The sequence below is a fragment of the Scomber scombrus genome, chromosome 12 (assembly GCF_963691925.1).
Source record: "Scomber scombrus chromosome 12, fScoSco1.1, whole genome shotgun sequence".
In the NCBI taxonomy this organism is placed as follows: domain Eukaryota; kingdom Metazoa; phylum Chordata; class Actinopteri; order Scombriformes; family Scombridae; genus Scomber; species Scomber scombrus.
In genome coordinates, this window is record NC_084981.1 from 19,086,164 (window position 1) to 19,101,505 (window position 15,342).

The 15,342-nt window shown below is 38.8% G+C and overlaps 1 protein-coding gene across 1 annotated transcript in view; it reads left to right on the top strand.

Annotated features, from left to right (window-relative positions):
• Window positions 1-15,342, top strand: part of rgs7a (regulator of G protein signaling 7a) — a 48,221-nt gene that overhangs the window by 11,304 nt on the left and 21,575 nt on the right. The window contains exon 2 of the mRNA XM_062430037.1: window positions 14,378-14,474. Coding sequence (XP_062286021.1) covers window positions 14,378-14,474 — 97 coding nt within the window. The remainder of the gene's footprint in view (window positions 1-14,377; window positions 14,475-15,342) is intronic.

The following is a 15,342-nucleotide window of genomic DNA, read 5'->3' on the forward strand; positions in this document are numbered from 1 at the left end:
TATATAAAAGGGTGAAAAGTTCTAGATCCACTGCTTTAACTACTACAAATGCATTTACTGAAGTACAGTATAAGAACAATTTTGTCCTTTTCTTTAGTATTTTATATTGTATGCAATGTACTGTGCTACTTCTACTTCTCTGCATTTCACAAGTAAATAATGTGGTTATTTGACAGCAGTAGTTGATACTTTGCAGATTTCAAAAATCATATATAATCAGTTGCATTGTGATAGATTAAGTACCCAGTACCACAGTAGTTAAAATTAGCCCCATCTTGACTAGCATAGCATTCAAATGCTTAGGAGATTAGTTACAATCTAAACAGAAAATTAACATTCTTTAAGAAGTCAATCTGAAAACAATAATGGGTTCATTGCCCATTAAACCTTAATTACATGTAGTTTTATACTGTGTTATTTAGACTGTTGTATTGCTGCTTGTACAAGGATCTGAACACTCCAGACCTCTGCTGATCATTGAGACATAATAAACTCTATGTCAGAGTCTCTATCTCTTCTCTGCTTGGCTTGTACATCAGTGACTGGACATTGTTAACTGTGTTTCTCATCTCCCAATAAAGCCTCACTGCAGATCTCCTGGACATGTATATTGGTAGAATTACCTCCTTTTGTGCTGCCTGTGCTCTTCAAAGGAAAAAAAAAGTTATCTGAGATTCGACAGTGAAAAAAAGACAAGGTCATATTTACAATGCATTAGGATATGGTGGGAAGGGTTTCTCTTTTCCTCTGGACTGATTTGATTTGTTGATATTAGTTTCCCTTGCCCATAATGTAGAGCCCTGCAGAGCCCTATGTGGAAATGGGAGAGGTGGTATTGGAGCAAGTGAGGATGGATACACATGATTTCGATCTCCAGATTCTAAGTTTTGCTAGTAAAGAATCTGTCCTGTATGAATGTATAGAGCTGAGGCAGTTTTATTACAAAAGGCGTCACTGCTAAATCCCAGTTCTAAAAGCTGCACATAGTTGACAATCTTGAGATTTTTACAACTCACTTTCAACCTGAGCAGTAAAAAGCTTTTAATTGCATTTCTTTTGAAGGTCCCATAGCCTTCTACCTGACGTAACACAAATTTAATAGATTCTACCTGATGACAGTCTGGATCACTCCAAGAGTGACTGTTGTTGTGAAACGCTCAACAAAGCCTATCGTCCATCATCTTCATTGCTCCGTAGTTCAAGTGTCACTCGCGTCAAACAGTGTGCCCTTATCGGTTTATTGTCTACCTTGACTGTTGTGTCCTCTGAAGTGTGTGTGTGCGTGTCCTGTCAGACACCCAGTCCTTGTCTTGTCTCTGTTCTGCAGACAAGAGAAGGCAAAGGAATGTCATCCTGCCAGTATCCAGCTGCGTATCTCTTATTGGTATTCAGGGCACACAGAGCTGTCTTGAGTGTCTGTTGCACGTGCCAAGGAGGAATGTGGGAAATGAGGGATGAAGAGAGGAGGAGTGGAGGAGTGAGGCCCCCTCTCTCATGTTATCTGGACCTAAAAATAGACAGCATCCTCCTTTCTTTTCTATTCCCAGTGCATCTCTGTTACCACAGTTGGCCTCCCCCCTGTTTCTCCCTCTCTGTTTTCCTCTCATCCTCTTCCTCTTCCTATTTGTTTTTCTGTTTAAGTAAACATGTTCTCTGGTACCCAATGATAAGACTCCTTAAGGGTAATGCCAGACAGTTTGGACACCGCTAACAGGCATGCCTTGATGAAGGATTAACTTTACAGGTGATTTAATTTAACACTGCAGTATTCCCATGGTCTGATTCTTCCCTGTTAAACCACTAACAATAAAACATGTTGCTTAAACGCTCCCAATTCCAAATCCCCTTAGTGTCAGCAACTGCTGCTGATTGCTAATCATAAAAAGTGCTGAAATCACAGTTTGAACTTTGAACAAAAAAGTATTTTATTATTGTTTTATTGCATTATAAATTCCTATATCTTGTTTGTGCATGGCCGATCACAAGATTATCTTTTTTAGAAGTGTGTATATATTTATATCAGTAATATTTAAGTTAACAGCTGCATTAGATTATAATTTTAAGAAAAAATGAGCAATTAAATAAACTTTTGTGTACAATTATAAAACTTTTACACAATACATCTGAAAGTAATGTAGCTTTTTCTTCCTTTACTAATTTGTGATAGCATGCTGCTGAGTGATAAATCATGGTAGGTGGGCAGGAGGGATACTGGCTTTCAGTGGATTATGTTCTAGCACATGGCCAACCTTGGCTTAGTCATCACACCCACTGCCTGCCCACCAAGAAGATGAGTGTGTATGTGTGTGTGTATGTGTGTGTGTGTGTGTGTGTGTGTGTGTGTGTGTGTGTGCGTGTGTGTGCGTGCGTGCGTGAGTGAGTGAGTGAAAGAGAGAGAGGCCTTGCCCTAGGAACACTATCACACCGCCAGCCAGGAACACCAGCTCATAGTAGATTTAGATATAGAAAGAAAACAGTGTCTAGAAAACAGAGTCAACTAAAGGTAGAGACAGAAAAGTGAAGATGTTTTCGCCCTTGGAGTGCCATCGCAATATGAACCAGAAACTGATATGTAATAGAGATGACATTAAGGCAAACAGTAACAATAGCAGTGAAAACCGAAGTAATACAGGACAAATGAGTGTGCGAGCGTGGGATGCTGTGCCCTAGGTCACTAGCAGCCAGAATCGTATTTGTTACTTATCAGCAAAAACAAGTACAAGCAGTTTTATAGCACACCTTTTCTCACATATAATCAGAGTGTCACCACCAGTAACAATAGTTTTTGCTGCCTACTACTAAAAACACTGCTATCATTACTACTATTACTAGGTAATAGATATACAGTATATTAAGGAGGATTCCCACAGAATAAAGGCCATAACATTAACAAAATAATTAATTAATTTAATTTAAAGCTGATGTTTAGGCCACTTGAGAGTTGCACAACAACCTAAAAATACAATATACCTTAAAGTCATTATGGTGATGAGCAAACAGTGGCCTATTTAAACTAACATCAGACACAGAACACTTAAGCATTTATTTGGAGCTCTGTTTTTGTCCATCTGAGGAATGTGAGTCCAATATTTAATCTCTTTTTAACATAGGGTATTTACTCTCCACCAACTCCAGGGGGAAATATCTGTCCATTTAGCTGCTAACCACAGATCAGAGTAGGCATTTCTGAAAGGTCTTAAGTTTAGCTAAAAGCTTTGTTACATCCTGTAAGAGTCAACTACAACACTGATTTAAAAAAATAAAATCAAAGATTATATTTTAATATAAAAAAACAAATCACATAAAGCTTTAATCTGCAAAGGACTATACTATGATCCTTTTTGAGTTGTTTGATACTCTAAAATGTGCTGTGGTTGCATAAAGCATGAAATGGCATAAACCTACTTGTTGCCAAAATTTGTAACAAGAACTGCATTAACCGCAGCAATGTCAAATGAGGATAAATGCCAGTGTTTTTTTTCCAGTGAGCAGGCATAGCTGGCTGACTACCTCTCATCCATGATTCAATGTTCGTCTCTTTCTCTCTAGTTGAGGATTGTCCTTTTGGGAGGGAGATGTTGAGGAGTCAGGGGAAATATTGAACATCTTTCTGCAGCCATACACCAGGGATGGTGATTCTCCAGGGATGTGAGGAGGCAGGAGGCCATGTGTTGTAAAAAGCTGTGGAAGTTGAAACCACTGTGAAGATACAAGTACAGTGTCTGTTGGCAACCATCTGGAAAGTATTCTAAATGAACTAGTGATAACGCCATCTGTCCATCAAACCAGATGACGATACTGCAACTGCTGCTTCTGCTGATGTGCGCAGGAATGCTTTACCAATATGTTCTGATTATTACATCTCCAGCAAGGAAATGATGGAGAAGATGATGCACTTCCAGCCAAGTAGTGTAAAGGTGTGAAGATTCTCAGTCATTCAAGTCATGGTATATTACGGTGCTGGTCTTGCTTTAGTAAACTAGTCATTTAATGACAACTGAATGGATAAAATGATATGGATATAGTATTGTTAACTAAAAATACCTAGATTACTTCAGTTTCCTGGAGCAATAGCAACATTGAGGAGTCAAATACAAGATTTTTATCCTGCCAATATCATGCAGACTTTCGCTTTCCTCATTGCGGTCTGGCAAGGCCATGGACAGAATAGCTTGAGGGAGACATTAGGAAAGCTGTACAAAGTCGACCAACAATGTCTTGTTTTCACTCAAATATCAACGTAAACCTTTCCTTCACATGATTAGACAAAGGCACCACTCACAGGTCTCTGATTTTCAACCTTTTGATGATTCACTGAAATCTGTTTCTGAATTAATTAGAGGGAAGAAAAACACCATGCAGTTGGCCACATGTAGCTCATTTTATGTCTTCGGCACACTTGAATTTTCTTTTGTGATGTTAGGATGTTTCAAAGAACATCTAAATAAAAGCCGATACAGTAGTTTTGAAATGTATCTTAGCAAAAACTGAGTTTAGGAGATGTAGTCTAGTGCAGTTATAAAAGATTGTGACTTCTGAAGCTGGATTAATGCTTTTCCTGGCTGTACGTAGACGAACATGCATATTGGTAGCTTTATAGTAGTTTCTTTTATACTTGTTTATAGTACATTTTACACTTGTTTTCATCTCCATTTTGGATCCACCTCATGACAGGAATTGAATCAATCAACTTCCTTGACATGCAGGTACACACAACGTCGTGTTTAGATTTGAAGGGTGTACATGTTGCCTCCAATGACAGTCTCTGTGACCTGATGTTACCCATAACACAAGGATGGGTTCAGTTTGCAGAGATGTTTAAATGTGTACCTTAGGAGAAGCATTACTCCAGTTTAAGACTGCATTATGAATGCAGGAGATGAGTTATGTTAATTCCTGTATGCTTACCTTTCAGCCACATCATAATTATCTTTGGTCAACGTCAGCTATAAAGTATTGCTTGATATTGATTTACTGTACATTAGGTATGCACTTTTCAGCTATCACATATGCTAATAGATTCTTCTCCATCCAGTCAGGGTACATCTGTGCAGTTCAAGTCATTTGTTTTGTTTTTTATTATGGTATAGTTATTTTAATTCATTATTCGCATTATTATTAATTCTGACAACCTTTGGCTTACAAACAGGGCTTAGAATAAAAAAAGATGCTATATTTAAGCACACAGCAAACACCACAACAACCTGTCACTCAGCTACCCTTAAGTCAATAACACCACATGGAGAATCAAAGGTCTACTTGTTTGCCTGCAAACATCAGTCTCACTTTCATCCATTAGCAAATCAGACCAAATCAGATCAAGCCATTAAAAGGCTTTCAGTCACACCTCGAGGAGCATTTCAAAGCTGAGGAAGCATCATGCTTGACAACATCCATTTGTAATCATCTAAATAAACCAAAGTCTTAAGTAAGCAAGCCATCTGTTTCTTGCTGTCCATCAGACTATGCTTATGATAATGCTGATGCTACTGTGAGCAAGAGTGTTTTACAGTGGCATTAGGTTGTTCTTATCACGGTCCGCCATTATAGAAATAATGGACAAAGCAAAGCAGTACACCACCAACTGGTACATTATGAAACACATTAATGATATTAGGTGTGAGGAGAGAGAGGAGGCAAAGAGGAGGAATAATTCTCATCTGAAAAATTCATGGTTTGCTGGAAGGATAAAGACATAGGAGCATTTGGTTTCTTCATACTGGACTTTCTAGCATGACATATAATGAAGAATGACAGTGTGACAGAGGGAGCAAATATGCAGAGTGTGAGAACATCCTGATGTGTGAAACAGTGAAGTGACAATCCAAGAAACAGATGCTTCATTTGACTGATGGCTCAATGGAGCTTGATTGTGTACACAGAGACACAACTGTTTTGATGAGTACAACTGAAAGCAAGGTTTATCCAGCACCAAACTGCAGATGTTGTTAAATGACTAATCATTAGTTTGCAGAATCTGACCAAAAGCATATAGAATTAAACTAAAATTATATAAGCAGTGTTTTCACCTGGGCATCTGTTCCTCATGTTCTATAATCCTGGCCGGCTGTGAAACAGACTGGTGCCTGCTTTCCATCTGAGACCTCCAGTCAGCGTACATATGAGAATTGAAGGGTTGCATGAATAGAGAAAAATCTGAAAGACACAATGAAAATGCAAAACAAGCAAGCATAAGCATCGGGGAAGAAACACAAGACTTGGAGCGACTAACAGAGGAGAGCAATTCATTTGAAATTCTAGGATGATTTATAAATATGGATAGTTTCTAGATTGAAGGTTAAGAGAAGGTTTTTTTCTTTATTTGGCTCCTTTTTTTCTCATTACATAACAGGCCTATCATACAATGTAATTCTGAATTCCTGTTGTTTAACATACTCGGTTCACTCTGGGCTGCGGGTGATACGTGGGTAACAGTCTTTCTTATAATTATCTTCTATAATCGATGCAGACACAGCAAAACCATCTACCCTTTCTTCACTCATAACTGTCCCCAACAGCAGGTTAACAAGTTACCCTGAGGCAAGGGGGCATAGATGGATGACTTCCTGTAAATTTAAAAAATCTAAAATAATATTAAAGGTTTTGTAAATTATGAAAGAACATGTGAAGAAATAATGATAAAATGTAACTCAGCAACAATATGTGATGGGAACAAATTAAAAATGAAAAGGAAAAAACATAATGTTCTAATTTCTGCAGACAGTGTATATCTTTCACTCGCTATCTCCATCCTTTTCACCCTCTGTCTACCCCATGCTGCCACCATAGCCACCTTCTTTCTTTCTCTCTTATGAATGAGCAATGGCAAGCTGCCAAAGATGTCCTTGTGATAGTGGTCGCAGTTGCTGTGGTAACTCTGAAACATATGGTAACCTCTGTAAGCCTTAAGATTCATGGCATCTATTCAACAACCTTGTCAGCGTGAGCTCAATAACTTTCCCTCACCTATCTGCAGGGTAATTTTATTTTGAATGCCTGAGTGGTGCAGTGGTGCACAGGTGCACTCTCTGACTAACTTTGTGTATAACCAGCAATGCAGTATTTCTACCCGAATGTTCACTCGCCTGTTAGTTGAGCTAATAACTTAATCATTTCATCCGATATTTCCCAGTCAGGTCAGATTGTTGTTGTTGTTGTTGTTGTTGTTGTTGTTGTTGTTAAGGTGCTGTGACATGCAGTATTTTGCATGCACATTCTACAAAGTGTGTCATGACATGAAAATGAGTATGCTGATGGTTGCAGTCGGGTGTTGCCATGGTGTGGGTGTAAGATTTCAAGCGCAAAAGGTAAAATCAGTCATATCCGGATTTTGAGCAGATAAATATCTCTGGCAGTCTCTGTAATACTTGCATTGATTTGCATCTATTATGCAGGCTGCATTGAATATTTGCAACATTTCCAAAATATAGACCTAAAAACACTCCTTTAATCTCTGCATTTTCTCTCTCAGTAAAGACTTAATTTTATGTGTATGCAGTATTAACATAATCCATAGCAAATACATGCATTGTGATATTTAGGCTCTTGGTATTGATCATTAGATCTATTTTGGCCTGGATATCAAGTATCAACGTATAGATTAGCTTGTGCAGCCTTTCAGTGAACCCTATTCATATTTATGTAAGGTATGGAGCTTCATTAAAATGTTCTACTTCAGCAATATCACTGATTGATTCATCTGTCACTCTGCAGTGAGATATGGGTATTTTAATCAGTCGTTTTATCCACAGTGTAAAATTATTAGCATTCTACTTTCTCTTAATATTAATAATATAGATTAGATGTGAGGGTTTCCACTTCTCCAAAGGCTGCTTCACTTTGTGAACTTTTTCATTTTGTGTTACTGTTCTGTTGTGCTATATGTGATTGATTTTTAAAAAAAGTTTGTGGTAAATGTAATAGCTCTATCATGCTTGTGGAAAGTGCTCTTCCCTAACAAAGGCCATTACTGTGTGAACACCTTTGGTCAGCATTTCTCCTCTGTGTTTGCTAGTAAATGAGCAATTGACCTCTACATTTCCTGAGTCGAGGAAGGACCATTCACTTGTTTGTGTCAAAACATTGTATAGCTACAATTTCATTTAGCAGATACTTTTATCCAAGGAGACAAGCAAGGATCTGATCAAAAGAGTGAATGAGTTAGTATCATAAAGCTAAGTTCAAGTCCAGTCAGTGAGATGCATAGATGTATAGAGTACAAAGCATATTTTTTTCTATTCGTCAATCAGATGCAGAGGTGTTCACGAAGAAGCTAAGTTTTTCTTAAATATGGAGAGGGACTTTGTGATCCACAGAGGAGTTTGGTAGCTTTCAATGTTTCTTGATGGGTATAAGAAAGTCTGTCAGTCACAAATAAATACAAGTCTGTCTTCAGAAATTTACAACTTATATAAGAAGTGATCTAATCTAATTAAGGCTGCTTGAAAAAGATGTTTGACTTCATCAAGTGCAAAGATTTCTACCGCTCATCTCAATTTAGGTCAGCACTTGAGAGGAGCTGAATCATTTCAATATGTCTTCACTGGGTATAGATACAGCACATAAATGCTTGACGGGTAGGGCACCTGTCTATCAAAGAGAACAACACCAGGTAAAAATGATGTAGCTCATAAAGTGTAACCATTAAAAAGTGCATCTTTTTGAGACATTATTAACTGTATACTTTGTCTGTACTGTGCAACTACCCTTATCCCCAAAGGGTGGCATGGAGAACATTGTGTTTTTGGATTTGCTCCATATGCAAATGCACCAGTCTGTCTAGGAGAGATTTGTGGTCACAAAGGATTTCAGTGTGCTTTAATACAGCTGTAGTGTAGACTTTTTGAGTGCCTTTGTTGTCTAAGTATTGATCCAATTAAAACGCTGAACCAAAAATCAAGGTGAGAACCTGTTGCCAATGTTACATTTTAAGGAGGGTTATTGACCGTAAATCTGATATGAACGTTGTTGTTTTTATTGTTGTTGTTGGTTCTTTTTGTAAACCGTTGCTGGTTTTTGAGAGGAGACAAAATGTGAAATATTATCTCTCGACCTCCACCACAGGTTCTGCCTCAATTATGGAGCAGAGGACTGCAGTTCAGAGGGAAATAAGCCCAACGAACTGCAAAGACTGTTTTATCTACTAGAGCTGTCATGCTATATAGACACAGGTTCTATCCAGGCTGCACTCGCACTGCCTTAGGCAGTCAGACTTGTGTTTGGTTGCTCACCTATTTTGATGCTACATGTTTGAAAATATAATAATACCCACTTTCTGGGTTTATAAGCTTTCATAATATGCATGCGTGTATGTGTGTGGTGGGAGCAAATATTTGTGTGATGAAGAGTTTGGAGGAGTATCTTTTCTGCTCATGTCGACATACTGTTGTCCTTAGATAACACTGTCAAGGTAAAATCCTTCTCCCAATACCACTGATGCAGTAACATTATATCATAGCACACCCATCATAGCGCAGACAACAACACCAAGGGAGAGTCTATCAGACTCGGTCATTTTAGTGGGCCATAATGCAGGATCGCTGATATTAAATATCTGATCAGTCTTTGATCCATCCTGCTCAGACTCTCTGCGGGGGGTAGCGGGCCCCTCCCGCTACACTGGGACTCTCTCTCACTTCTCTCTCACCGGTAGCCTGACTCTGTCCCTCCGTTGCGGGGCAGCTCTCCCGCATCACTCTCTCGGTCACCTGACTGCAGCTGGATCTCTCTCCTCTCTGACGGAGCTACCAAACTCAACTGTTTCTGTCAAAGATAACGTGTTGTGTCAGGCTTTTATACAAGCTAATGGACGTTAACATTAGAGCTGACCTGCTAGGTTACGTTACAAGGCTGTAAACGTTGGCTGCGCTGTTTCTTACCTTGCTCTACGTTGACTTTACTAGTTCCAGCTTCACCGTCACCACTTAAAATATTTGTTTAGAAAATCTCTAAGGCCTCTATTTTCTTCTTCTCTTCTTCCCTATTCTTTACTTTTCTGAGCACCGGACTTGGGCTGACCGGACATTTTTAGCGTACTGAACTTCAAATGACAACATCAAATTTTGATCAGCGGCCAAACCATTTTTGTGTTGGGGGTGGGGGGGTTCTTGACCATTATTTCAAGAGCGATTAGGAAGAAAACAATTAAAAGCTTTTATGTAACTCAAATATTACACATTTTTTCCACAAATAGGCCTATTTTGAAAAATTATTCCATAATTTAATGTGGGCCCAGTTCTGGGCCCCCCCTACCCTGGGCCCGGGACAACAGACCTGTTTGTCCCCCCCTATCGGCGGGCGTGGGTGATAGTCTAATTAAGGCAAGGCAAGGCAGCTTTATTTATATAGCGCATTTCATACACAATGGCGACTTGTACAGTAAGAATTGAAAATAAAAAACATAAAAACATGCAATTTGAGAAATAAAAATAAAACCCAATAATAGTAAAAACATGGAAACATTTAACCGGTTAACTGGTTTGAAATCTGGGCTATCTATCTGACCTGAGTCAGTAGATCTCAGAGCCCTACTGGGTTTTTAATTAAGGCTGTTTGAAAAAGCATTTAAATACATCAACTACTGAGTATTTCTTTCTATCACTTAAATCTAGGTCAACACTACAGAAAAATGTATGTAACGTGCAGCACAATCAACCAAATAAATGCTTTACATGCAATCTATTTACCTGCTTCAATTAGACAACAAAGGTGCAATGCAGGTGTTTTATTTGAAGCAATTGAACCCTAACTAGCTAAAAATTCTCAAAAAAATGCTGCTTTCAAGGGAAGAGATGAAGGTCACTTCTAAATAATAATAATAATTCCAAATAAGCTTATCTTAGGAGACACAATACAATTGCTGACATTCTCTCCTAAAAACCTCCTGCCTCTCTGATGTGCTGAAGATCGAACTTTTCTAATAACTAATCCTTTTATTGGCCCTCTTTTCTTAGCAACAGCCTGTCAAATAAGTAGACGTATGGTGCACTTAACAACAGCTAAAAGAAATCTAAGAGGGCAGCATTGATTTTGAAATGTTTTTTTTTTTTTTTTTTTTTTTTGGTCCAAATGGTACTTCAGAACATTGTGATTGCACCCCGAGTGTCCTCAGTGATAGTCTTTGAAGTGCTCAGAGCCGTGTGCTGAGGCTCAGTATGTGCTTATATCCGGAGCCTTTGTTAGTCAATTCATATGTACTGAGTCCTGTGCCATCATTATTCAATGATTCACACTGTGCAGCCAAAACACTCACTTTTATCTGTTAAGAGGCTGCAGAGACGCAGTCAGACAACTCTGGGTGGGTGGATGGGTGGGGGACAAAGAAAGAGAGAAGGAGAGAGAGAGAGAGAGAGAGAGAGAGAGAGAGATAGAGAGAGAGATAGTGTCTCCCTCTCTTTCTCTCTCTGATGGGAAACTACTTTCCGCTCTCCCGCACAACATGAAGCCAGAGAGCATCCCGACTTCAAGAGCTTTAGATCCTGAATATTCACGCTGGTGGCATTTTACCATGTGTAGGCGGTGAGGGTTTGCAGAGATAGGAGAGAGTGTGTGAAGTATCGATCATTGTTGCTGTTGTCCTTGTTTGCTCTGAGCTAACTCACGGAAGACACTGAGACATGGATACTGAGAGATGGTTGGTGGTGGTATTCAACATGGTTGAGACAAACACTATTAAAAACAGCAAATGAAATAATGCTGTGCTACACATAAAAAGGAAGCCGATAGTGGTAGTTTTTTTTTTTTCTTCTGTGCGTCAGTTTTAGGTGCAACAGCTCTGCAAGCCTTTATTGTATCAGAATATATTAATACAGGATGGTATTTGGTTTGATTTTGAGTGGTTAAGTTTCTTAGTGAAATTAAACATCTTTAAACACTTTAGCTGTACCTGGTATTTGTTGAAAGCCACCAAAATCTCACCCTTCGATATTTCATTTGTTATGAAGTGTAGCAGAAACTACATGGATATTGTCAGAAGCAGTTATGATAGGTTTCCCCCCTAATCTTTTGATATTTGTGTGAAATTTAATATATTGTCAGAACTCTAAATACTGTATATAGTGCTATTACATTTCCCACCTGGTTCACATGGTTGAACTACCAAGAAACCTTTTGTAGAGGCAGATCTGCTTGCCTGCCTCACACAGAGTACATGGAGAAAAGAGAAAGCTCAGTAAGACATACAGAAATAATATGAAAAGTTATTTTTTATATAAATGTATGTATTTGATATATTTCCTTCCTGCCTCTCTCAGTCTTGCTAGCTCTCAATTCTCCCTTCGCAGCACTTTAGTACAGTATTTGCCTGTGTTCCATCATTGTCAATTAGGCTCCAATCACTAAGCGGGATGATTTTTAGCTCCAGGGTATTTGACTAGCTACAAGCTTTCATTATAGATTTATGCTACAGTACTAGCACATGAACTGCCAAACCCAAGTATTCACAGATTTACATATCAAACCCAGCTGTTTCATGATAAGTGTTCCTTTCTCACCAATATGGCCACAGATATTCATTTTCGCCCACACAAAACCTTCATTTGTTCGAAATGAAATTGCCTGCATTCAAATTGTGTTGCCATTTCCCAGATGAGCTCCACTGATAAGGTGTGCATGTGTCATACGAAGATGGAGAGGAAAAAGAATTGAGGGTTATGATCCATGAAGTCAGACGTGTCTGAGCAACATCACACTTGAGTGCATCCAGATGCCAAACACACACATTAGGTTACAAGAGATCATATGTTCGGTACAATTAGATAAACAGATAACACTTTCAATTAAAACTATCATTTTAAACACCAACACACAACATAAAGAAACAACATTGCTGCTGTTACTACACAATACAGATCCTAAATTAATGATTGTTGTAATATTTGATAGTAGACTACAAACTTCAGTTTTTAGTTTTTTGACATGATTTTCAAATTTTAATCTGTCTTGATCTGTGCTCAGCTTTCACTGAGAAGGCTGAGTTGCCATTAGGGACTCATGGGCTCATAATTGGTTATGCTCTTATCTTCCCAAAAGCGTTATCTTGTAAGGGCTCTTTCTTCTGCGACCACCCCCCATCGTGGTGTTGTCCGGGTATCTAGCTTGGGTTCCCTGTAGTTTTCAATTTATATACTGCTCCTGGGGCACACAATTTGGAAAGAAACAACATCAATTTCATGCCAATGATAGTCAGTGAAGTGCTCTACTTAAACCCAGTGAAAATGGTGACTCATAGCCTGTGTAAGTGCTGGATGTCAGTCAGAAAACCCGCTTTTGCTTCTCTTCACTGTGCGATTTAGAATAGATTTTTATTATTTTATTGAAGGAAACATTTGATTGATTCAAAGATTTAGAGAGTCAAGCCTTCAGTTCGGAGGGATGGCGCACAGACTGTGTGCAACCAACAGCTGGCAAAGTCAGAAAATAGTAGGACATTTTCAGTTTACACACTGTAGCCAAAAACAATCAATGAACTTAATAAATAAATAAATCACATTTTGAGTAATTAAACCTGGTACCTAATGCCTTATTTATCTTTTTAAAAAAACAAACAAATCCCTTGACAGTGTCACTACAACTGAAAAAACAAAAGGAAATTGACCGTCCTCAAGTACCTGGAGCAGAAATGACTCTACAGGTGGAGATGTGTTTTTTAATGAATTCCTGTTGTGTACAAATTTTCCATGTATATATTTTTACACTGAGGGAGGAGTTTGTAGCATCTGATCCAGCTGACGTATCGGGGCCATGTTCTACTCTCTGCTTTGCTCCCTTCTGAGTGTTCTTGGAAACGTGGCTGCCTTGTGTTGCCCTGCCAGGCCCTTGAGACAACTCCCAGAACATTTCTGTCGCAGTGACGTGTGTGAATGTTTGTCTCCATGTGTTTTCCACTCTGCATCTATTCGCCTGTGCATGTCATTCCTCAGTGTACTTCTAATTTGCGACTAAATCAATTCAGAACACAAAGACATTTAAATGCTTTTGAGTGAAATTATACAATTTTCCTTTTGCTCTGTGGAGTTCACATGTCTGTGATGGTTAATCATTGCTTGACTTCCAAAATTCAATAGCACTTGCAGAATTCAATAAGTGATCCTTACTGACAGTTTTTGTGACAAATGATACAAATCAGAAAGATTTGTCAGAAGTGAGGCAAAACCTGACAATGTTGATTGTTAGTCACTAACTTCCTCTCCCTCTGTGCCCTGAAGACATGGCTGAACCACACAGAAACCTGTTTGTATCTGTTTACCTCTCTCCGGCTTGCTCACACACAACCTCCACTTACTGAGGCAAGTTCGTGAAAACTGCTCACACTCTCTCTCTCATGCTTTCTCTCTCCCTCCTTCCCCCTCTTCTCTCCCGCTGTCACTCTGTTGTCCAGATGGAGGAAGTAATAGCACGCATGCAGGATGAGAAAAATGGCATCCCAATCCGAACAGTGAAAAGTTTTCTTACCAAGATCCCCAGTGTTTTTTCAGGTAAGGCTCTTATCTGTCTGCCCTGTTGTGTTCCTCTCTCCTCTCCTCTTCTCTCCCCTCCCTTCTTTTTCCTCTCCACTTGGCTCCCACCCACTAAGTACCCTACTAGTACTCTGTTCTTGCCAAACAAAACACAGAAAGTATTTAGAGAGTTGTCCGTTTTGCATTTCACACCAGCAGCGTCAGAAAGTCAAGAGGATCATATTGAATTTTTGAGCTGTGCAAGCGAACAGATAAGAATCTACATTGAAGTGATGCTCCATAAGAGATGAGCTGTTATACACTACATGCAACACTAAGAGGAGTGACACCATCATCACTCTATCTTTAGTTTAGATGCGGATGAAAAATAAACACTGTAAAATGTTGTAATAATTGTATTACAGTGCACTGTAATACAATTAATTCAGCACATCCAGTAGTCCATACTGCACTTGCACTAGTCCCATAAAACAAAAGGGTACCATATAGCTGTACAAAAAGTTGGACATAAACAATGCTCATCTAGTCTACAGCTACAGCTCAATAAATGATTAAAATCCCAATTAAATATGTTTTAAATATGTGCATTAGTAGTATTATTAGTTTGCCCCTGTGTACTACAACTACTGCTGATAAATTAATATTCCAAACCCTTAATATAACACTCAGTCTTTTCTATAAGTGCCTGCAAATTGTGCACAAGCCTCCTTTTTGCCTCAAGGCATCAACAATGCCAGAGCCACCACTGGTCTTCACTGCTAAAAAAAACAAAAAGGCCCATGCTTGGCTTGTCACAACTAGTGACATGGATGACTAAGATGGGGCACAGACTAAAAAAGAAAAAAGTTGACGTGAGCACCCGCATGTGAAACCACACGGATAAATT